The 24,947-nt window shown below is 44.9% G+C and overlaps 1 protein-coding gene across 15 annotated transcripts in view; it reads left to right on the top strand.

Moving 5' to 3' along the window:
* The window catches only part of ZMYND8 (zinc finger, MYND-type containing 8), a 133,733-nt gene that overhangs the window by 84,296 nt on the left and 24,490 nt on the right, over positions 1–24,947 (top strand). For 13 of the 15 annotated variants that reach the window (XM_006881603.1, XM_006881604.1, XM_006881614.1 and 10 more), the window contains 3 exons: positions 9,951–10,097; positions 20,706–20,861; positions 23,064–23,573. In XM_006881603.1, coding sequence (XP_006881665.1) covers positions 9,951–10,097; positions 20,706–20,861; positions 23,064–23,573 — 813 coding nt within the window. The remainder of the gene's footprint in view (positions 1–9,950; positions 10,098–20,705; positions 20,862–23,063; positions 23,574–24,947) is intronic. The other 2 variants (XM_006881615.1, XM_006881612.1) reach the window with 1 other exon arrangement.

Genomic DNA, 24,947 nt, shown 5'->3' with positions numbered 1-24,947 from the left:
GCACTGCCGTATTTGTCCTGGAGGATTCCCTTGGACAGGACCACCACTGGTTGAGGAATATTTAGATGCCAGGACCAAAGCTCTAGAGCTCTTTTCATTGAATTAAATTTCACATAATATAAAAGTGAGTATTTTCTTAAAGTGTACAGTTAAGTACTATTTACTCCATTCTCAAAGGCTGAATGATACCATTTCCTTCCTCTTGATTCTTGCCAGCTGAGAAGGTGAGTTCAGTGTTACAGCTTTCTGATTTTTGCCAAGATAAGTCATAAATCAATATTCCTATAAATGGGAACAATTCCAGCTTCCCCCCCTTTAAAAAAAAATAATTTTAATGAACATTTACAGAGATTTTGGATTTCCATACATCCATCGTTGCATTTTTCTCCCTGCCCACCCCTCCCCCCAATTCGCTCTTCTCTTTGAAAAGTAAAAGAAAAATTCTTTCATTGTTATACAATCCCCACCCCCACCCCCCACCGCCCCCAATACACTCCACTATGCAACCTTCATTCTGGACTCTTGTCATAACCATAATACCCAATCATATATCGCTTTCAAACAGTTCTCTCCCTCATCTGTTTCAATGCAGTATACATAATTTATCCAGTTTTTTTCTCAGTCTCACCCCAACCCTGATGTCAGTCCCATTCTACAGTAGTGGCTCCATTCAGCACCTGTCCTTTTGTGAACAATTCCAACTTTTATGGATGACCTCAGATTTTTAAAAACCAAACCAGAAAAAAAAAATTGTCCTTTGTTCCATAAAACACCCCTGTGAACTGTTGGGTTCATGGGTCACCTGATTGTAACAGCCGGTCAGGGTGGTTCAGGTTTTATTTAACTTGACCTTGTGTTGACTACTTTCTCAAGTTAGTAAGTAACCCGTTGATGTATCACTTTGGTGGGTGTGTCCACCACTGTATGAAAGCTGACATTCTGGCATGGGTGATTCAGCTGCCATCTAGCAGCCCAGCTTCTCCGTGCGTGGTGACACTGGCCATGGGGCAGGGCGGCAGCCCTTTGAACATACAGGTTATTTCCAGGGTTTTATAAGCAGAGGAAAATTAACATGAATCATTAACGCCTCACCCCATTCTTGCCCAGGGTGCCGGGGCATGGGGAGTGACTTTTCTAATTTGAGTCCAGGACCCTTGTTTACTGAAGTGAGGAGCACTTAGCATACATTGTTAGGATTTTGTAAATGTAGCTAATAAAAGATGTGCCTGACCCAGCACTTGTGAATTGTGCATCAAAGGATAAAGTTTGATTAAATTATTTGTGACTTCAAAGGCAATTAGTTCTCTCTTTTGCAGGATTTATGATTTTGTAAAAGGATTGGCATCCATTTCAAAGTTTAATTGAATTGAGCTTCTAGTCATTTTGCTTTTACAGATGTTGAAAATGATTTAAAGTAGACTTTCCCAACTTCAATTTGTTTCACATTTTGGGCCTGTGCATTTTAGGGAGTTGGAAACTGGGGGGCCCCCACTCCACTTATGACAGCCAGAATTGCCAGCTATCTCTTTTGATCATGTTTGATCCCCTAAATTAAGAACCACTGGTTTACCAAAACTCTGCTTGCTTAACATCCTCTGTTTAAAATTCACCAATATTTAGATTTAATTTTGTATTTTATCTCAATTTCCAAAATATTATTTTAATTTATAAAAATAAATTTTACCACAAAAAGTGACACCTATGAGCAATTGGCTGTTCTTTTAGGTTTTTTAATTTACATAATTTGCATTAATTAAAAGGGAAGAAAGTATTCAATGCTTTTGGCAGAATGAGATGTTAGCTAGTTTTCTGCTTTTCTTCACAGCCACAATATGGAGAAATGTGTTTGCTACAATGATGGTTCTGCTTTTAGAAATCTTTATGTCAGTGTGTTTGCTTCTAATTATAAGTCATTACGTGGATGGTACTTGACCAGGAGAGAACTGGTGGTGATATATGAGTGACTTGGTTTTGTAAAGCATTTTTTAGAGAGAAAAAGCTGATTTCATTGAAATCATAAGACAAATACTTTAAACTGATACATTGGTTTCATGAAAGTATGCACAACCAAAGAGGCACCATTTCAGTCCTCCTTTCCATTCAATTCAGTGTGCCTGGTTCCTTCCTCAGGTTGTCCTACCCTTTTCACTGTCCTTTTCCACGTTACCCCATCAATGCTGTCTTTAACTCCTTGTCCACTAAGCGTTCCCTCCCACTGTTGCTGTTGTAGTTGCTATTATAAATTTGATCTGACACATACAATTTTTTAAAGGGCAGATGCGTTTGCAAAGCTCAAAGCAGATGTATTTTACTAATTAAAATAAGCTGTCTTTTGGTTCAAAGACTTCAGGAATAGTTTTGGTTTAGAGCCTAAAGAGGCTTATTCAACCTCAGTGGCTCCAGAAAGTCTGGATTCCATTGAGAATTGGGTTTTGGCCTGCCTTTCCCCCCCTTTTTGATGAGGAATTTTTAATAGACCCTTTAATCAAAACATTCAGTGATGATGAGGGTGAAAAGAGCATGCCAGAAAAAGCCAGAACTGACTTGACTAAAAATAAGGCCTTGAGGATGCTGTCAGAGGATTCTCAACTGAGGATTTCGTTGATAGAATATAGAGAAACAGGGATCCTTGTTGTGTACTGACAGAAAGCTTAGAACTGTTTGCTGCAGCTGTGTACAAAGTGGAATTTGTAAATGATAAATTAATTTTATAGCTGGGGAGATTTTCAAACCTTCGAAGACATTGACCATGCTGCCCGTATGACCTCTTGTCACAGTAAAATGTGAGAGAAGAGAAATTAATGGGGAAATTGTTTTTAAAAACTTGTTTAAAAAAATTGAGGCAGGACTTTATAATTTTGAAAATTTTTAGCTGTCTTTGATATCAAAAGCTGCTAAAACTAAGAAATGACTTCTGAATAAATCCTTCAGAGTTAAGCCCTACTCTAGAGAAGTTGTAGAGGGTGTGACCAGTCTTTTTTTTTTAAAAATTATTATTTTGTATGTGTGTGTATTGTCAAATCAGATCTGACTGGTAGAGGAGGAGATTGCCCCTCCTTCTGCAGCAGAGCACCTGAGGGTGTGACCAGTCTTGTAAAAACGTCACAAAAGTCTAAGCATGTGCTTAGTTTGCATTTACACAAATGGCCCTTCTAGGAGATAGGAGTATGACTCACCCAATGTATCTTTTTTTTTTTTATGAAATGAGACATTTTAATCAGTCTTAAATGTATACTAAACAGTGAGAAGACTGTGTCTGTAAGAAAGATAGGGATTTGAGAGCTCTGAGTGTAGAACAGAGTATCTCAGTCATGGCACTCCATTGGAGATGGAAAATGCTTTGTTGTGGGCTGCCCAATGCATTTTGTTTGTTTGTTTTGTAAATAAAATTATTTTATACAAAGTTTGTATACATTGTTTTTCACACTGGATCTTTCCCATTTCCTTTATTCACCCCTCCCTGCACCCATCAGATTGAGTGACCCTATGATCACCCTCCTGCCCGTCCTCACCCCTCTGCACCTTAAACACCCCCCCTTGGATCCTTATACACATTGTACTCGTAATCTTTCTATTTCTACAGTAATTCACCCAATGTCTTAGTCCACCAGGAAGCTGATACGCCATCTTGGCAGGAGCCCAAAGCAAGATTCATAGACCCATGGATGTAGCTTTTCCTTAACAAAATTTTGCTTTGTAGATTACCTATCCATGTATGTGAACTTAGTCTATGTATATTTCTGACTTGTCTTACCTTACATAATACGTTGTTGTTGTTGTTGTTGTTAAGTGCTGTAGAGTTGTAGCGACTTCAAGTGAACCTATGAACGAAAGTCCTTGATACTTGAGTGTGTGACTTTCATCCTTTCTCCAGGTTCATAGGGTTTCTGGAGGCAAGCTATTTACAGAAGTGGATGCCACTCCTGCTTCCAGGTTTGTTTCAACTGGGGAGCACCACCAAACACTGCTCACCATGGTAACCGTTATGACATTTGACACGTCAGTGTCACAGTGTTCAGTTTCACAGTGACCACAAGTTACCGCTGTACAGCAAGTGGACATGCCAGGGCTATATGACCCAAAAGAGTGTTTGAACAAAAACAATACATAATATGGGCAGTCATAGATTTTCAAAACAGATGAAAGTCATGTGAAAAAAAGTGAATCATTTTAAAGTGTTTAGTTATGTTAAAGTGTTTAGTCATTCACAGTCTCTTCTGTCCAGTTTCAGGACGTTCTGAGTAACAGAACAGGCTAGCATTTTACATGTTTCTCTAAGTGGCCACTGTGTACAAAAGCTAGATTAAAAATTTTCAAGAACGTATCATTCAGTTTGAACTGAAATTATGCATTGATAGATTTCTTTTCCCTCATCTATATTTTTCCATGTTAATAAAGATTTCCCCTCCGCCCCCCACCTCAACTTTTGAAAAGATTTTCTCCTTTAAGAACAAAACAGCACTGGAAATCACTGGAAGAACAGGAAGATTCAAGGACAGAATACCGCATAATGTGCCAGCCCTTGTCCTGAGATGCTATCAAGTTGATTGCAACTCCTGGGGATCCCTTGTGCCCCGTAGGATTTCCTGGATTGTGATCTTTGAGTGAACATTGCAGGGCGTTCCTTCTTGCAGACCCAGTAGGTGGGCTCACATTTTCATTTGTCTTCATAGCCAAGTGCTTAACCGTTATATACCAAGTGGCCCAAACCTACCACCATTTGAATGAGTCTGATTCATGCTGACCTCCGTTATTTTTGCATGTGGTTGAGTTCAAACCTCCCCAAACTGACTCTTTTTTTAAAAAAAAAATTATTTTAATAATTTTAATGAACATTTACAGAGATTTTGGATTTCCATTCATTCATTGCTGCACTTCTCTCCCCCCCAGTTTGCTCCTCTCTTTGAAAAGTAAAATAAAAACTCCCTTCCTGGTACACAATCCCCCCGCACCCCTCCCACCACCCCAAGTAAATTCCACTATGCAACCTTAATTGTGGACTCTTGAGATAACCATAATACCCTATCATACATCGCTTTTAAATTATTCTCTCCCCCATCTGTTTCAGTGCAGTATACACAATTTATCCAGTTTTTCTCAGTTTTACCCCAAACCTGATATCAGTCCCATTTTACAGCAGTGGCATCATGCCGTATTTGTCCTTTTGCGACTGAGCTATTTCACTCAGCATAATGTCCTCCAGGCTCACCCATTTTGAGTAATATTGCATGAATTCCTTGTTTTTCAATGCAGTATAGTATTCCATTGTGTGTGAATATACCACAGCTTCTCTATCCATTTGTTTGTTGATGGGCACCTGGGTTGTTTCCAACTCCTTGCTATTGTGAACAAACATGGGTGACATCTACTTGGATGTCAGTCATGGTCTCTTTAGGGTATATTCCCAATAGTGGAATTGCTGGGTCAAATGTATCTCTATTTGCAACTTTTTGAGAAAGTGCCATACCGCCTTCCACAGTGGTTGCACCATTTTACACTCCCACCAACAGTGAATAAGGGTTCCAGTTTCTCCACAACCTCGCAAGCATTTGTTGCTTGCCAAACTGACTCTTTAGTGGGTTTTCAGAGGCAATTCAATCACACAATGATGCTTGGAAGGGTAGAGGGACAGTGCAGGAGAGGAAAACTTGAATGAGATGGATGGAGACAGTAACTGGGTAATGGGGGTAGATCTGCCATAGGCAATGAGATTGACTCGGGATAAGGCAGAGTTGAGCTACTGTGCATAGAGTTACTATGAGTCGCACTTAACTGCGTGTCACATAACAACCACAGCTCACATAAATGTACTTCTGTATACACACATTGGGATACTATGCATATAGTCTTTTTTTTTTTTTAAAAAAAAGTTTTCTACTAGTTTATTTGTAAAATTCAAATACATTGTTTTCAAGAACAATTCTTTCAAATTCCTTCCCCTTCCTCCATCAAATTGTACAACTTGATAATTAATCCCCCCCCCCTTGCCCCTGCTATTCTTATCCTTCTGCTTTGAGCCTCTCCCACCCCTCCTGGATCCTTATACTCATTCTACAATAACGGTCTTATACAGTATTTATCCTTGTGGGACTGAGTTAGTTCACTCAGCATAATGCTCTCCAGTCTTTCCCAAGTTAGGTAATAATTTAGAAAATCATTGCTCCTGCGTGCTGCATAGTATTCCATTGTGTGAATGTACCATAATTTCTCAATCCATTTGTTTGTGGTTGGACAGTTGGACTGTTTCCATGTTCTTGTAATGGTGAATAATTCTGTTATGAGCATTGGTGTAAAAATCTCAGTTGTGCCTCAGTTCTCATTTTCTTAGGGTATATTCCAAGTAGTGGAGTAGTTGAGTCACATGGAATTTCTATGTTCAGCTTTTTGAGGAAGCGCCAAACTGCCTTCCAGGGTGGTTGTATCATTTTACAATCCCACCAGCAATATGTAAGAGTTCCTTTCTTGTCACGTCTTCTCCAACATTTATGACTTGCTGCCCTGTTAAACTTTGCCACTGTTACTGGAGTGAGATGGTACCTCACCTCATTGTGGTTTTGATTTGCATCTCCTTTATTGTCAGTGATTTGGAGCATTTCTTCATGTATCTGTTTGCCGTTCAAATACCTTCCTCTGTGAAAAATCTTTCCATGTCTTTTTCCCATTTTGTAATTGGGTTATCAGTCTTTTTCTTGTGGAGACCCAGGAGTTTTCTGTAAACTTTTGTTTTAAGACTCTTGTCTGAGATGGAATTACCTAATGTTTGTTCCCAGTCTGTAGGTTTTCTTTTCACTCTGTTGAAAAAAGTTTTTGATGCACACATGGATTTAATCATTAGAAGGTCCCATGCATCAATTTTATCCTCTTTAGATTGTGCATTTCTGGTTGTATTTGGCCGTCTCTTTATGCCTTGGACTAGTGCTTCTAAGCTTGATCACAGTTTGTCTTTTAAGAACATTATGGTTTTGGACTTTACTCCCAGGTCTGTGATCCACCTTGAGTTGATTTTTGTGTATGGTATGAGATGTGGATCCTGTTTCAGCTTTCCCAGGTGGAAGTCCAGTTTTGCCAGCCCCGTTTGTTGAAGAGGTTTTCATTTCTCCATTTGATAACTTTGGTCTCCTTGTAAAATATCAGTTGACCATAGATAGCTGGGTCTATTTCTGGGTTCTCAATTCTGTTCCATTGGTCTGTGTGCCTATCATTGTACCAGTACCATGCTGTTTTGGTTACTACTGCTGTGTAGAAGGTTTTGAAGTCAGGGAGTGCTGTGCCTCTAACCTCATTTCTGTTTCTCAGAAGTGTTTTGCTTATTCAGGGTCTCTTGCCTCTCCAAATAAATTTGATAATTTCCCTTTCAAGCTCCTTCAAAAATGAATTTGGTATCTTGATTGGGATTGCATTGAACATGTAGATTGCTTTTGGTAGGATTATCATTTTCACAATATTGAATCTTCCTATCCATGAATAGGACATGTTTTTCCACTTCTTTAGGTCTTTTATTGTGTCTTGCAGAAATGCTCTGTACTTTTCTTTGTATAGGTCTTGTATCTCTAATTAGGTTCACTCCCAGGTATCTCAGTTTGTGGCTGGCTATTGTAAATGATATTGCTTTCTTGATTTCCTTCTCTGAGTTCTCTTTATTACTGTAGAGGACTCCTGTTGATTTTTATTCATATAGTCTTAAATGTGAATTACACCTCATCATAAAACAAATACCTCCACTACTAGACTTCTAGACAACATCATGATAAGAAAAAGAGCAAAGATTGACATTGTCAGTGATTTATTAGGAATTTCTTTGGTTGACTCTCTTCTAGTTGATTGGCTTCTAAATCTCAGTGAGCACTTTCAGCCCTGCATTTTTGAAGCATCTCATTTGGTTTCAGCAGTGTGTTTGTTGAAGTTCATCACAGTTGGCCAAAAACAAGGTGCCAGGAATTGACAGGATACCAACTGTGTTGGCCAAAAACAAGGTGCCAGGAATTGACAGGATACCAACACCTTCTGTGCACCTTGGGCTTTGCTGAAATGCGTAGTTTTTAAAATACATGCCAGAAAAAGAAAGCACAGAGCCTCAGGTAATTTGGCCAAATTACACAGCTGGCCAGCTGCAGACTTGGGGCTTGAACCTAGAAGGTCTGACTTGAGAATCCGGGTTTTTCTCTAAGAACCCACCACTGTTCCAACTCACAGTGACCCTGTAAGTTAGGGTAGAATTGCCCTATGGGGTTAGTGCTGCATCTTATTAAGTGAAATGGTTTGTCTCTACCATCTTCTCCCCCTGCACCTCTAAAATAGGTCCGTAGCTGCATCTTATGTGAACCACCCATTAGATTTCTGAAGCTCTAAATCTTAATGGAAGCAGATGGCCCTTATTTTCTCCTGGGAAGCGGCTAGTGGGTTAGAACTGCCAGCTTTTTTGATTAGAGGTAAAACACTTAACCTATTCTGCCACCAGGGCTCCTTAAGACTGAAGAGGAACTGTATTCAGGTGAGCGAGTCAGAGATTTTTAAAAGCTCTGGGCCTAGTCAGTGTTAGAAACACAATAAAGAGGGAGATTGTTTACCGACTTGTCCCTCATTCCACCTGCTGCTGAGTTTGGCTTCTGGAACATGAGAAATGAGGGGCCTTTGAAATGGGAAGCTGAGCATTTCCCAAGGGGTGGAGTTGGTGACAAGCAGGTGCAACTGGCTGTGTGTGAGCTGCCTCTGCGCCTTCCCACAAACGGGTGAGATGCCACTTGCAAATCTGGCTCCCCATCTGGGCATCTGGGCTGTGGTGGGGATGGTTGAATTGTTGTTTGAGAATTACACTGTGGTAGGTCCAAACGAATTTGAGAGGTGGCTTAAGCGATTTGTCTTAGAGATTTGTTCACTAGAATAGCCGGGAGCTCTTCTTTCTTTGTGGTTGTAGCGATATAACATAGCATTAAAGACTTTTGCTTACAATATATGGTTAACTCTTCCCTCCTTCCTCTATTCTGTGGTGCCATGTTGGCTTCTTGGAAATGAAATAGAAACTTCTCAACTTATTCACTCTCCTCAACCCTATTAACAACTGGTTTTGGGTTCTTTCGCTGTTGTTGTTTTTTGGGTTTTTTTTAGGCTTTCCATTCATTCATTGTTTTCCTTTTCTCCCTGCCCACTCCCTTCCCTCCCAATTGACTCTTTTCTTTGAAAAGTAAAAGAAATATTCTTTAATTATTAGACTAACAGCTGTTTTTTGAATTGAGTTGTTGGGTGTATTTTGTTCTCTCTGCAAAGGATTTGGCTATGTTTTTTGGTTTTGGGTGAAAGTTGACAGAACATGTTGCTTTTTCTGTTTAACCTAATAAAACATTTTGTTTTGATTATAAAACCCACAGTGTAAGGACACGGAGGGAGTCAGGCACCACCTAGGTCTTCTGGTCTTAAGATATTAGAGGTGGAAGTGTGTATGACTGGTCTTGTCCTTTGGGGTATTTATTTCTGTATATATTTGCTTCTTCCCCCCATCTTGTCTTTGTTTCAGACAAGGAGAGGCCAGTGGCTGGCCCTTTGATGCCATTATCAGCTTTTAAGGACCCTCTTTGCCAAAATAGGATATAGAGTATTGACTTTGGTACCATTGACCTTGAGTTCGCCCTCACCTGTGGTGTAGAGAGCTGTGATGAGCAACTCATTCCTTTTAGGTGTTTCTGTGTAGTTAAGAAATTTACACAGCTTTGTCTTCTGTGGGCCTGATTCCTTATTGACTTGATTACTGATAGCGTAAACTGATATAAGTGTAGAAATCCCATTTGCCAAACCTGCATACGGTCATGGATTGCCTGCATGGCTTAGTCTTGCCTATCTGCCTATGTGTCCATATGTAATGTGTGTTATTGCTCATAATGTAAGATTATAACATAATTTCACAGATTTTTGTTGGTTTGCCATCTAACAGTTACCTGTTGTTTTTTCCCCCTCAGCTTCCCCAGCCTCCACCAAGACAGGCCAGCCAGGGAGTTTATCTGGCAGCCCGAAACCATTCTCCCCACAGCCATCAGCACCGGTCACAAAAGCCGACAAGACGTCCACCACCACCACCACCGGCAGCATACTGAATCTTAACCTTGGTCAGTTACAGTCGTTTGGGACGTATCTTTTTGTGGTAACTATGAATATGTCTGCTAGTTGTAGTGCCCTCTTTTCCCATCCCCTCAGGGGTGGTTTTTGAGCTTGAACTTCTTCCTCTGTGCCAACATTTTAAAGTACAGTTGGATGAAAGTGAGGAGAGGATTGTGGGGAACAAGTAAGCAATTATTTCCTGGGGCTTGTTGGTCTGCAGCACTGATCACATTGATTGCAGTCAGTTGAATGTGCGATGCTCTTCTTTCAAAGTTTGAAGTACTGGGAGGTTAATCAAAACAGGACACAGAGAAATGACTTGAGCCTAGCTGTTGACAAAGTGGCATCGGTAGGTTTGCTTGATACAGCTTTGCCGCAGACCTTTGCTGTGTTAAAAGAAGGCAGTATCTGTGAAACACAGTAAAAAGCAGTATGCGTGTATTATACATATGTAATGAAAAAAGTCACATGAATCAGCATTTTGCTTCTTATTTGTAGTATACTTTGCTGTAGTTTTCTAAAATCTCTCTTTCTCTTTAGATGCTGGGCTTCAAAGCCTGAGTGAAAAATTTTTTTACATCTTTTGAGTTTACTTGGTAGTTGGAGAAATAAATAGCACCATAGGTTAAAGTCTTCTTCAAATACCAGCACTGCAGATGTTAAATGACCACACATACAGTTATTGTTGATGGTGTTTCCCAGGGTCTCCAGTTTTTCTCACCCGGCTGTGATGTGCTGTGAGCAGTTTTAGGTGAAATGCTGGTTGTAGAGGAGTGAACATCGGAGAAGCCTTCTCTTCTTGAGCTTGGGGTCACATGATCGAGGCTAATTGTCTGCGCAGTTCACACCTTGCTTGATGCTGTGCAGGTGATGGGATTGGTGATGGAAGGACAGGTGGAGGTGGAGGTGGAGGCTGAGCAGGGAGGGTCCCTTTTGAAGATGAGATGTTTGATCAGGGATCTGCATGTTACCCAGAGGCTTGATACATAACCAGTACCTGGAAGAAGAACTAAGAAGTTGAAAGACTCCTGGATGTGAATGAATTTGGTGTGTTACATAGGTAGAACACTGCCCAGGTGGGCGCTATGGAGGGCTGGGAGATGAGGCCAGGTATCAGGGCTTGGGGTAGAGGGCCACAGAAGGATTTGAGGACTAGAGGGTGTGGACAGACTTAATAGAATGACCACACTGGTGTCCTGTGGTGTCTCGTGGGTAGAGGCCAAGGATACTGCTGACTGTCCATCCTCCTGGACACAGGACAGTCTCAGTACCAGGACTGAGAAGCCCTGATCTCTCTCACTCTGTGATGAGGATAGAGGAAGAAAGAACAGTTAGTGGAGAGTGGCCTACCTAGGTTGTGATGGTAACTGGATGGTTGATTTCTAGAAAGTGGAGCCTGCAGGATTGGACATGGTCTATGAGAGGTAATTGGGAAGTACTCAGAGAACACCAAGATTCAGTGGTTTTAGTTGCTGTTTGGGGGTTTGTGCTGGTATATTTCCATGTGGTAGGACATTCAGGGGTCGAGATGTCAACTTTAGAGTCTCAGGCATGTTTGAGGTGGCTGGTAGACCGTAGGTCTGGTGAGCACCTGGAGGCGTGAACACATCTGCCGCCAGATCCCAGCTGAAGGGAGAGTTCTGGCCATGCTGATCAGACCCTTGCTTGGTTCACAGTGATGGTTGTCAGTAGCCTGGAAGTGGGGGTGATTTTGCAGGGATGGGGGGCAGCAGCAACACTGGGTCTGGAAATGGTTTTTGCAGTGATGTTAGAGCATCCTGTGTTCAGTGCACAGGATGGCCTCCTCACTGCAGAATTATCTGGTCCAGAAAGTTGTGCTGACATTGCGAGATCTGGTGCAGAGCATTGTGGGGGGTGATTTTGCAGGGATGGGGGGCAGCAGCAACACTGGGTCTGGAAATGGTTTTTGCAGTGATGTTAGAGCATCTGGTAATATAGAAGCTCAGTGCACAGGATGGCCTCCTCACTGCAGAATTATCTGGTCCAGATAGTTGTGCTGACATTGCGAGATCTGGTGCAGAGCATTGTGGGAGGGTGAGGCTCCTGAGACGCTCCATAAAAAATCACGCATCCCACCCATTTTCATCGAGTTGGAATTTGCCCATAGGTGATCCCCCAGCGTGTTTTCAGAGGCTGTAAATTGCATGGGAAGAGATTCCCCTTCTGTGGACTGACTGGTGGATTTGAACCATCGCCTCTGGCATAGTGCGGTACATCCTGACTATGGAATAGTCCACCAGCGCTCCCTCTGGGACCCTGAGTGTGCAGAAATCAGGAAGGGGAGGAGAAATAAGCAACATGGAGAAAGGAACCACAGGGAAGTGTGTTGACCTGGAATAGTGAAGTTTTAGGAAGGAAATAGGGAGGCCACCTTTGTGCAATATATCTTTTTGGTGGAGAAACTGAAGATGAAGGTGTCCAGGTCACAGGGCCAGCTGCAGCAAAGATGCCTCCATTTCCTCCAGAGGCCAGCTTGCCATTTGTTAATGCTGTCAGTGCTGCTGGAGTAGGCAGTCGAGGTGAAGTGGAAGAGGTCCCCCCATGAATGAAGGGAGGCCAGTCCGCTGGCTGGGCAATGCTCATTGTTTTTGGCCGAGTGATGTTCTCTCCCACGCCCTCCTGTTCTCACCACTGTGCAGTGTTCTGCCATGTGCAGGCTTTCTGCTGGTCACTGTCCTCTGTACCTGGCCTGGTTGGCAAAGCCGGGTCCCTTCCCCCCAGCCTGGCATCCTCAGGCCACTCTAGGTCATTCTGTGTGGGTTACGGGAGCGAAGACTTCTTACTGCTATGTTCATTTGGCTGGATGACAGCATCCAGGGTCCCAGTAGTTCTGTTTCTCTGCACGTGCTCCATTGGGAATGGAAAACATTGGGAACATGGATGTATTCTGGGCTGGGATTTCAGTTAGCTGAGGGAGGGGACCAGTTAGTGATTGATAGAAGTAACCAGACGGGGAGAGGAGTCACAATAGTGGAGGGAAATGTGATCTAGTTCTCCAGCAGTCGCCTGGAACCGTCACATTCCCTAGTGAGCTTGGCCAAGTCTGTTGTCTGTGCAACTGCAGTTGAAAATTCCGTCATTTTTCCATGGAGTACAAAATTCATCAGATATGACAGGTGCCAAGTGGCATTTTAAGCAGAACTTGCAACCCTTGAGCTCAGATGCTGTTGTTAGGTGCTGTTGAGTCTGGTAGGACTCAGCGACTCTGAACAGCAGACCTGAACCTTGTCCTGTTCTCCTGTGCCAACTTCGTCATCTATGTCAGTCCATCTGGTTGAGGCTCTTCTTCTCATTTGCTGACCCTCGACCTCAGAATTTAAGTGGAGCAGCAGCAAAGTTCAAATCTGTGGGGTTCAGAGGCCACCACAGGCAGGCAGACACAGAGTGCCGGAGATGATGAAATTATCACCCCTGACATAATCCCATTTCATTTATAAAAAACTCCAAACAACTAGAGAGTGAAAAGTGATAGAGATAGGAACAGATTAGGGCTTGCCAGGAGTGGAGCAGTGGGTGGTTTGCTACAAAGTCTGAAGGGCTGTTTTAGGGGTAGACCTGTTTCTGTTTTCTGTTCTTGGAGGTAGATCTACAAATCCCTGTGTGTGTCAAAACTTGGAATTTTGTACACCTGCAAAAAAGTGAATGACAGAAGAAGAACTGATGCCTTTAGTTGTGGTGCTAGAGAAGAGATTGAACATACCATGAACTGCCAGAAGAACAAACAGGCCCGTCCTGGAGAGGGTGAAACCACGTTGCTCTCTGGAGGCAAGGATTTTGAAGCTCCGTCTCACATACTTTGGGCATGTTTCCAGGAGGGACCAGTCCTTGGAGAAGGGCAGCATGCTTGGAAGGGTGGAGGGACAACTCAGGAGAGAGGAGGACCCTGGGTGAGATGGATTGACACAGTGACTTGGGCAGTAGGGGCTGTTGTGTGGGGGAAACGGTGAGATTGCCTGAGGATAGTATGAAGTTCTTAGCTGCTGCACATGGGATCACAAGATAGCACCTAACAACAAAAAATAACGGCAAAAAACTTCAAGGAAAGTAATGGCCCCATTTTACAGAGAAGCATAACTTTCTGAAGGTTGCACAAGATACAGTTTGGGCTGTAAATCCAGGTCTCTCTGGCTGGGAAACTTGGCCTTTTCACCAGGGTCCACATCCTGAAACGTTCCCACAGGGCCTCCTTTCCGGATGGAGCTCTTGGCCCAACTACAGGGCCTGAAGAGTAAGCTGAGTGAGAAATGGATGAGCCCAGAAAGGGCAGGGTGAGCTTTCCAAAGCAGACTACTCCCATTCATCCTCTGAGTTACCCAAAGATGACAAATGCCAACTTGAGTGTGAATGGAGATCTTAACAGAGGCACAGGATAGTGCAAGGTTCCGAGGGTCACTGAATTACAGTGACTTGACTGCTTCCAACAACAATTACTGCAGAAGGATGGACAATCCCTTCCCGTGCCATTTACTGTCACTGCAAACCCTCTGGAAGGTCAGCTGAGTCAGTTCTGACTTGATGGCGCAGGACAGCAACACCAACGACAGTCAAGGACGCTCTGGTGGTGTATAGGCCTCGACTTTTCAGCTGACCAAGGGCTGGGCCTCCGTACCAGCTGTTCCTCAGGAGAAAGATGAACAATCATCTCGTCAGTGACTTACAGCCTCGGAAGCCTCAGGGAGTCAGCTGTGTGTTGAATCAGCCTCAGAGGCCGTGAGTAGAGGAGTAGTAGTAGCGTAGTTACGGGCATGAGGGTCATGGGTTTGAACGGACAGGTAAGGACAGCATGGAGCAGAGGAGGAGGCTGGTGAAGAGACCTGCCCACGACCCACCTCTATGGGCCCCTCCCTCACCTTTAAAGCAAGGAGCTGAGCCCTTGGGTCAGAAAGCTCCCTTTCTGACTCTTTAAGAAATAAGGATGAGAAGAGGACTGGATTCTTTTCTTTAAGACTTCTTGTTTGCCTTTTCTGATCCTTCTCTCTCTTATCTCTTGTGCCTGTTTACCTTGAGCTGAACAAACTCAGCAGTTCCATCTGTCCTGTGACAACGCCGGGCCTTGATGCTCTCTAAGGAAGCGGACAGAGAAGTGGACGGTTGTCACACTTGAAGCTGTGCTGCTCCTTTATCTCTCCACGATGCTGACAGGAGGCCTCCTCTCTCTGCCCTGAGCAGTACTGTAGAAGGCATGATCTAGAGGATGTATGTCTGCGGAGCTTGAGGCTCAGATTTATCGAGTGAGCAACTGAATGAAGTGGGGAAGCGCTCAGCTTGGTTTTGAGGGAGAAGGTGGCATCTGCGTGCAGCTCATTTTTACCTGACAGGGATTGCTTCCTTAAAGGAGCCGCCCATTTGGTGATTCCTCGAAGCATATCCATTACGATTGTGCCTTCCAACTTGAGAACAAAGGCGGTCTCTCTCCAAGGAAACAGAAAACCAAGTACTTGGAGTTTCCTTCAGAAAGGTGCACTTTGGTTTTTAAAAGTAATACATGTAAACTCTAAATTTTAAAGCACACAGTCTTATTTAATGGGACTTCTGGTCCCCACCTTTTCCTCCTCTCCTCAGAGATGATGTTCATCTTCACTCTTTTTGTAGAAATTATTGAGATAAAATATCAGTGGTTTTCAGCCTGGGAATTTAGCTTCACTGACACCCTGAAGGCACATGGTTCAAAGCCACCAGCTGCTCTCTGGGAGAAGGATGGGTACTCTCCTCCTGGGTGATTAACTGTCTCTAAAACCCACGAGAGGGTCAGCTCTGGGTCAGTTCTGACACTTGATGGTACACAACAGCAGGGGCCGTTTGGGATATTGGGAAGCGTGTTTATTAGTATGACTGGGATATTTGAACATTATCATTAATATCACATGGAAGCAAAATATTGCTGAAGATCTTCCAAAAATAGTACAGCCTGCACGTAGAGAATACCCTAAGAATATCTATTCGTGTTATATTGATTGTAAGGCATTTGACTGTGTGAATCATAGCAAACTAGGACTAACATTGAGAAGAATGAAAATACCCAGAACACTTAATTATGCTTGTATAGGACCTCTACCTATACCAAGCAGCTGTTGTTTGAACAGAGTAAGGAAACTGCATGGATTAAAATGAAGGAATGTGTGCACCAGGGCTGTATCCTTTCTCCATACGCCTGAATGCTGAGCAAATCATTTGAGAAGCTGGGCTCTATGAAGAAGAATGTAGCATCAGAATTGGAGAAATGCTTATCCACAACCTGCGTTATGTAGAAACATGATGAAATTGAGAGGACCCAAAGTGCTTGCTTCAAAGGATCAAGGGTTGCAGCCTTCAATACGATTATTTCTCAATGTCAAGAGAAAAAAAATCCGAGAGCTCTGGTGGCAAAAAGCTGCACTGAAATCCCAGAGGTACTTGGTTCAAATCCTCCAGATGCTCTCCTGGAGAAGGAGGGACAATCTCCTCCTGTACCAGTCAGATATGATTTGATGGCACACACACACACAAAATAATAAAGGAAAATTTTAAAAAGGAAAAAACCACAAAACCCAAAAATCCTTCCCTAATAATAACAACAACAACAACAACAACAACAACAGTGCCTAGTGAGTGGGGCGGTGCTAAATATCTTCTGTTGCCCACAAAAACCCACACAACAACGGGCAGTTTACTCAACCCCACTTATCAGCAGTGCCCATGAAGAGTGCCCCTGAGATACTTCCATCGGGCATTTGGAACCCTCTTGGATCCGCTGTGTCAGTACCATTTTTCATTTAACAGACTGCTTTTCCACATCTCATAGCGACCTCCCCTTTTTTTATTTCCTAGCTGGGCTTCTTCTACCTTAAGATACTATGTAACTTATTTATCCAGGCCACCTGTGTCTTAGCTCTAGCTGGGGCCCCATTATTGGTAATAGAACGACATAGCTGCAGTGAAACAACTTTGCACACAGACCGTTTTACACTTGTGGGTGTACAGCCAGGGGATAAACCCCTCAGAAATGCAGTTGTTGGGGCAGGGGCCATGGGCGGATGACATTTGGGGGAGAAACTGCCAAAATTGTCCTCTGAAGAGGCAGTAACAATTTATGCTCCCTCCAAAAATGTAAGATCGTGTCTCTCTGTCTCTCTGTCTCTCTCTCTCTGTCTCTCTGTCTCTCTGTCTCTCTCTCTGTCTCTCTGTCTCTCTCTCTCTCTGTCTCTCTCTCTCTCTCTGTCTCTCTCTGTCTCTCTCTCTCTCTCTCTCTCTCTCTCTCTCTGTCTCTCTCTGTCTCTCTCTCTCTCTCTCTCTGTCTCTCTCTCTCTCTCTCTCTCTCTCTCTCTGTAACGTGGGCATATTTTCTTATCCCTGGTTTTCCATTTATAGCCTAAGCCGTCTTCCTATCAGCTGAAAAGTTCAAAATGTTGGCAGCTTGGCGGCGTTCTGAAGCTCTGGAAGGGCAGCCGTGGAAGAACGCTAGATAAGCTGCCCTGGCTGAGTAAGAACACAAAGCCCCTTTCCTGCCTCCCCGCAGAGGAGAAGGGAGTTAAGAAGCCGCTCAGAGTTTGAGGGTGATAAATAATTACATTTGGCTGAACTCCCAAAGGTCTGCTCCCAGCCCACTGCCTTGCTTTCTGTTGGCTGCTGCTTAGAATAAACATATCAGCATCTTCTTGGCCAGAGGAGGCTTATTTGTAAGATGAGCTGCTTGGCTGCCTTCTCATGCCTCTTGGTGATGATTATTACCAAATTCAGTCATTTTAGGCTGCAGTCAAGTGGCTGAGCTCTGTAAAGAGAGACAACATAACTAGCTGACGCTGGTGAGATGTGTGTGTCTTTCTAGTAAAACTAAGTTTAGAAGCTTGATGCTATTAACAGATACCCGAGAGCTTAGAGAAACGGTGAGGCATTTTCTTCACTCACATAAAAGATTAATAGAATTCTCTAGCCTTAGCTGCCAAGTAGCATCACCTGGGGAGATTTCAAAGGCCTGCTGTCCAGTCTTTTTCTCAGGCCAAATGAAATCAGATTCTCGGGTTGGGGCCCAGGCCTCGGTGTTGGTTCTTTTAAGCTCTCCGGATGATTTCAAGGAACGCTGGTGGCACACTGGTAAAGCATTTGGCTGTTAACTGAAAAATCAGTACGTCAAACCCACCAGCCAAGAGGGATGACTGTGGGCTTCTGTAAAGATTACAGCTTTGCCCAGCCCACCAAGATCTCGCTGTAAGTCCGAATTGACTTGACCACAGCAGATTTGGTTTGCTTAAGAGGATTTTACCCTGCAGCCAAGATTAGTGCCTCATGGGTCAAATCTGGCCCCCTTTGTCTGCTTTATAAACAAAGTTTTATTGGCACTCAGCCACACCTGTTGTTTACGTATCATTTATAACTGCTTTCACAGCAGATCCTGGATGGTCCCCAAAGCCTTTCAGGCCCTTTGACGAAAAAGAGCCTCTGACCCCTGTTTTAGTAGTTTTTCGGTCTCTGCTATGTGGATTCTCTTAACCATATGTTACTGGAGACTTTGATGAACGTATCATTTGGTGGCTTTGCCTCATAGAGAGTGTTTTTGTGAGATGCTTTTCCAATTTCACGCCTGAAAAGGCTGCCCTTTCCTTCTGGAATCTAGGAAATGCGTTCCTCATCTCGAGAACTGCAAATCACAAGACTAGCCTCCCATCATCCCCCTTTTGATGTTAGGCATACAGTTTAGCTAAGCCTTCAAGTCCTCCTCCTCCGAACTGCCTTTTAATCTGCTCCCTCTTCCCTTTGTGTTCCCCGTGTCCTTATTCTTCCTTTTCTTCTTCTTGTCTCCTCACGCTTCACTCTGTAGGAAGTGCTCCAGGTCGCTTGCATTCAGAAGCAGGTGTAGACAGTTTCGTACTTCTTTGTCCATTAAATTTGACCTCTACCTGTATCGTTTAGGAGGTGGCTGGCTGTGCACGCTGCCGTGTTCATTGTGCGCATTGTCAAGGTTTTCACACTGTTTCATAACCCGCCTGGAGAATCTAATCAGTACACAGATGGGGGTGCAGGGAATTTTTTGGGGGTGCTTGTCCTAAATTACAACAGTGAATGCATCTGCTTGCTTTGAGCAGCTGATTCTGGACTCTTTTGGGGGGACAGATTGTGAGAAGGGTCTTCCTAACTTTACCTCATGGGGGATGTTCCTGGAGTGATAAGATCAATTTGCTGGTCCCCTGTTGGGTGGAACTTCAGGAACTGTTTCTGGTCCCTCTCCAGAGAACTGACAGATGTGTGTGATGTACGATAATGTGCCCTTTCTTGATAACAGCGTATCGGGATTGGGTTGATATCAAGATTGATGTATGGGGAATGTTGGAAATAGAACAGAATGGGAGAGGTGAGGGGGGAGAGAATAAATGACTCTTCCAGGGAAACTCTTGGGCCTGTGACTTCTGTAACAGTCTAATGAAGGAGATGGGCTTTGCGGGTGCGGGTCACAATTAGGTGAACAGAGAGTTGGGGAACCAGTTTATAGCTGATAGACGTACCAGTTTAGGGTTGGCTTCTCTTTGTCCATTTGTCTGGGTGGTGCATGCCTTCTGTCCTGTAATCTGGGATCGATTGGTTAGGGCTGGTGCCCCGTGTTCTCGGTATTGAATCAGTTGGAGGAGATGCCAGAGGGTGACAGGCAAGGTGAACAGTACCTGGCAGGTCTCTGCCTGCTGAGACCACCTTCTTCTAAGCGGCTCGAGAGGAGAGTGGTAGAGTAGGCAAGAGCTCACCTGCTAACTGAAAAGCTGGTGGTTTGAACCTGCCAGCTGTTTCATGGGAGAAAGATGTGGCTCTCTGGTGCTGTAACCACTCCATGGGTTATACCCTGGCCCGTAGGATGGCTTGGCGTAGAAATGGACTTCCTGGTGGTGGATTTTCGAGGAGGTGGGAAAGGACCCCAGGGATCCTTGGTGGCTCAGAGGTCTTTGCGTGGGGATTCTGGTGAGGGCCTTGGACTTTTTTACCTGGGTGAGAGGATGTCCTGTTAAGATACACATTTAATATTCAGGGCTAATCTTATAGATGCTCTCAGCCAAATGGAAGCAAGTGGGGCAGACGTCTCATAACTGATGCTGTCCATCTCCGTGTAGCTTGAGCCCCAAGGCTAAACTGAGAATGAAAAATGAAGCTCCCAGGATAAGTGGGGGACAGACATCCCCGTGTATGAGTGAGGGGCTTGCTCTCTCTAGGATACAAGCCCTTTGTATGTGGGCCTGTGTTAAAGGCACAATTTGACTTTGCCTGCTGCCGCCGAGGTTGGACATGTCACTGTAACCTGCCAGTTTTGAGGGTCAGTGACGATGCTGATGACACAACCACGCAGCATCTGACTGGGATCGTGCATTTTAAACAGCACATGCAAGCCAGGCAAGTGGTGGGGAGACTGAGTCAGTCAGCCACATCGTTTATTAAGATCATCACCTTCAGGTCACTCCATGTGGAATAGGTGAGACTGTTGAGACACGTGACAGACAATCTCTTCTTTTAATCACTGTGCTTAAATAAAAAAAAATTGTATGTTCAGCTCTGCTTTTCGGGGAGGACACAGGGGTGAGAGTTGTTTGCTGTCCCTTGAGAGCCTGGTTATCTCACCTGAGTTGCATGGAACCTTCCAGACCGCAGCAAAGCTGAGATGGATTTGAAGGAGCTGAGCGAGTGTGTCCAGCAGCAGCAGGCCACTCCCGTCCCACTCATCTCCCCCAAGCGGCAGATTCGCAGCAGATTCCAGCTCAACCTCGACAAGACCATAGAGAGTTGCAAAGCACAGTTAGGTATGTCGTTTGGCTCTTCTGCTTTTAATGGTTGTGGGGATGAAGTATAGGCCAAATCCTGGCCACTCTTAGCACCTGCTTTGACCGAGTCAGTGTGTGTGCACTTAAAGCATATTTCCATTTGTGGTTTGCTGGCAAATTATGCAGAAAAGCCTTTTGAATTTGCCATTGTTTGTGCTTCAGTAGAAGTCGTGTGAGAATTACAGGTACGGGTGGTAAGGAAACTTCAAAGCAGAGTGCCCAGAGCTTGGCTTGGTGCTTCCTCGGTGCACGTCTGTGTGTCAGCGTTGACATGCGTGTGTGTGCCCCTCAAGGTGCCCATCGCACAGCCCTGCCTGCCCACCCGGGAACCTCTTCTACACCTTTACCTGTTGCTTCTCTTCCTCTACCCTGCGCTGCCTGCCTTCACACTCACTGCCTGCCGGAATCCCATCCCTCCTTCAGGCTGAGCTCAGGTCTCACCACCTCCTCCAGGAAGTCTCCCCAACTACTGTTCCCGTCTGCCTACCTCTTTTGGGGTACTTACTGGTCGCAAGCTTCAGGGGTCCCTTTGTGTGTAGATACCCTTCTCAAAAGAGCTCCTTCAGGGCCGAGACTCTGTTCTCCAAGGATTTGCCTTCTCCAGGATTCTCAGTCTTGTGCACACAGTTAGATGTTCTGGAATATTTGGGAGAGTATATTCAAAGGCACAGGACGGACAGTCCTCTGTGGGGCAGCGGTTCGGGGGTTGAGGGGAGCCACTCCACGGTGATGTTGACCGTGTCTCCAGGTGGTCTGGACTGACGGATGAGACGGGAGCTGTAGTTAGGGGTCTTGGGGGCTGCACAGAGGAGAGCTTTTCTTACTAAGTAGCCTGTATGGAATTTGTTCAAATATGCATTGTGCATGTATTGCCCTACCCACTTTGTCTGCAAATGAAGAAACTGAGACTGACCACTCCCTGAGGGTCATCCTTGCCTTTCTTGTGTCGGACGATTAGATCCAATTCACTGACTTTTCACTGGCTTAGCTGTCTCCTGTTACTGGCTTAGCTGTCTCCTGTCCTTCTGCCAGTTTCTGTTCCAGGAATCTGGGTCAGGACAGTGACCTCATTCCCCAGGCCATGTGGTGACTGCTCTCCAGAGACTGGTCAGGGGAGAAATTAGGTTTTTTGGCTTTCACAGATCTTTAGGATACACTGACTGCCATTATGTTGACGACCTGCTGGTACCCCGCACAGTCCTGGTAATAGGATGTGCGTTAGGCTAAATGGGCCTGTTAGAACCATGGTTTTGTATGTAACACACCTGCTTTTTTATTTTCTCCTTTTCTGATGGAGACAGAGCCTTGTCTCTTGACCCCATTGAAGGTGGAGGAACACACAGTACAGTTACTATATCCAGGGAGCTGGACGGAGGGCTGGACCGGCCTTTGCAGGACAGAGGACGTGCTTGCCACCAGGGGGCAGCAGCGTCTCAGCTTCAGCCAGCTGTGGTCTTGTAGGCATGAGACGCACGTGGCTGACGACCTGTTGGCTCTTTCAAGAGAAGGCCAGCATCTTGATGTATGTGTGAAGCATCCAGATTTGTGCATGTGGCCAGCATTTTAGACTGGCCTTATAAATTAAATTCAATATTGAAAAGCAAAGAAACAAAACAGCTTTGTGCTCCCCAAAACACATATAGCTCCTGACCCCAAACTCCTTGTGAGTTTACAACCCAGTAAGGCTTTGCTTTGCTCCTTTAAGCCATTTCTATGTGGGGAAACACATCATCACCTTAGAAGGGACTGAGAGGAGCACTGGGGTCAGGAGCACAGCGTCCTGGCCTTGCCCTCTGGCTTGGTTTTCTGTGTCTTAGGGCAGGTGGTTTCTTTGTGTCCCCATTTTCTTATTTGTAAAATGGGTTGATTATAACAGCCAACCTGTACTGGTCTCTTCCACCCTCCCATTCCTCCACCTTCCGATTATCAGGTGGCTTTGACTAGTTATGCACACATTCATACTTAATGTTGCTGGATTTCCTGTCTGGTCTGTATGTTGGTAACCACCACGCTCTCCAAACCCAAGTTCACCTGTCAGCTGTTCTCAGTACAAGTTCAGGTCAGTGTGAAGCCAGGTGAAATGGGGTGTTTCTTCACTCCGCCGTAGAATATGTGTGCATTTCCGGGCCTGCCCTTTACTGTGTGGCCATGCCCCATGCTGGGTTTTCTTTTTTAACTTAGGCATCAATGAAATCTCAGAAGACGTTTACACGGCCGTGGAGCACAGCGACTCGGAGGATTCGGAGAAGTCAGACAGCAGCGACAGTGAGTCGGTCACCGACGACGAGCAGAAGTCCAAGAATGAGCCGGAAGACGTGGAAGAGAAAGAAGGCAGTCGGGGGGACAAAGAACCCCCCGCTGTCAAAAAGAAGCCCAAACCCTCGAACCCCGTGGAGGTTAAAGAGGAGCTGAAGAGCGCCTCGCCGACCAGTGAGAAGGCCGAGCCGCTGACGGTCAAGGAGAAGCTGAGCCCCGAGCCGGAGAAGGAGTTTCCAGAAAAAGTGAAACCATCTCCTCACCCTGCCAAGGACAAACTGAAAGGCAAAGATGAGACGGATTCCCCAACGGTGCACTTGGGCCTGGACTCCGATTCAGAGAGTGAGCTTGTCATAGATTTAGGAGAAGACCATTCTGGACGGGAGGGTCGAAAAAATAAGAAGGAACCCAAAGAGCCATCTCCCAAGCAGGATGGTAAGTTACACTCTCGGTCTCCAGATTCATAATGTGCTTTTCAATTCCATCTCCCGTTTCTTACTTGCAGGCGTGGTGGGCCCTCTGGTCCCCCCACCACCTCCCGCCTCTGGCAGAGGCAGTGCGGTTGGATTGATATCAACCTCTTAGCGTCTAAATAGGACCAGGCTTGACGCTTGGGCTTACTAGCCTTTCACCTGCCTGGTACCCACCGAGCAGATCAAGAAGCCTTAAGAAATTGCCAGTTGTCTCTCAGGGTCAAATCATTTCCTTTTCAGCTCACTTTTTCCCCTTCAGCGTACTTTGCAGTTCTCTAAATGATGGTCAACGTTTAGACAGTTGTCAGATGGGTTGTTGTTTTTTTTTTTCTTTTTTTTTTTTCATTGCAGCTTGATACTTCTTTATTCTGGTAATGGTGCTTTTTTCAGTTGTCAGATGTTTAAAGATATGAGAAGTGTTCAAGTTGAAGCTCTTAATGGTTTCTCCACCCTTTTCCTCCCCTTCAGCTGTCCAGACCCGTGAGAGTCCATTTCTTCCTAGAACGTGGGTAGCTGGTAATAACTGGGAGCCCAGTGAGCACTGCAGGTGGTGCTGTAACGTGGTGCCGAATGCTTGGTCCCTGAGCTCTAAGGGAAGGACCTGTGTGTGGGGGGATTTGGAGGTGCTCCACCTTATAAGCTGGCCCGAGCACGGCATTTTTAACCCTGGCACATAGACACCTCGCACCGGACACTTGTTTGTTGTGGGATGCTGGCATTAGATGTCGTTTACCAGCTCCTCTTACTCCTGTCCTTTAGGTAGCAGAAATACCCACCCTGAAGTGACAGTCTGTGTAACTTCATGACTAAATATCCCCTGAGAGACGAAGTCTCCTCAGGCTGGGATCCGCTGACTCCTGCCAAGGACCAGCCTTCTTCTCATTGCTGCTTCTGTATCACGTGGGCAGAGGCGCCCCTCAGCCCAGCACGACCCGTGCATGTTGGCAAACCCTTCAGAGCGTGTGTGTGATTTGAAGCGTCCTCACTGAGGCATTTTCTTTTCCCAGCTGGCTCAGCAAGTGGGCAGTGAGGGCATCCCAGCATATTTAAAGAGACAGAGAAATTAATTGAGGTCCCAAGAGAAACGTTGACTAAGGACAAATCAGAGGTTATAACCATAAAACGTTCTGTTCTGATGATTGATGAACAAGAAGAAGCCAGACCTGTGCTGTCAAGTAGTTTCTGAAAAGACAGCGCACAGTCCTGCCCATAACATTTCTAAGCCTGCAAGTCTTCTTGGAAGCAGGCTCCCTTATTTTATTCCCACAGAACTGCCAGTGGACTTGAATCACCAACCTTTAACCACTGCACCACCGGGACATCTTGTGAAAGGGCT

Source organism: Elephantulus edwardii, unplaced genomic scaffold, assembly GCF_000299155.1.
Source record: "Elephantulus edwardii isolate Elephantulus edwardi_28Jun2011 unplaced genomic scaffold, EleEdw1.0 scaffold00015, whole genome shotgun sequence".
Lineage (NCBI taxonomy): Eukaryota > Metazoa > Chordata > Mammalia > Macroscelidea > Macroscelididae > Elephantulus > Elephantulus edwardii.
The sequence above is the reverse complement of the archived record's forward strand: the minus strand, read 5'-3'. Positions and strand labels throughout refer to the sequence as shown.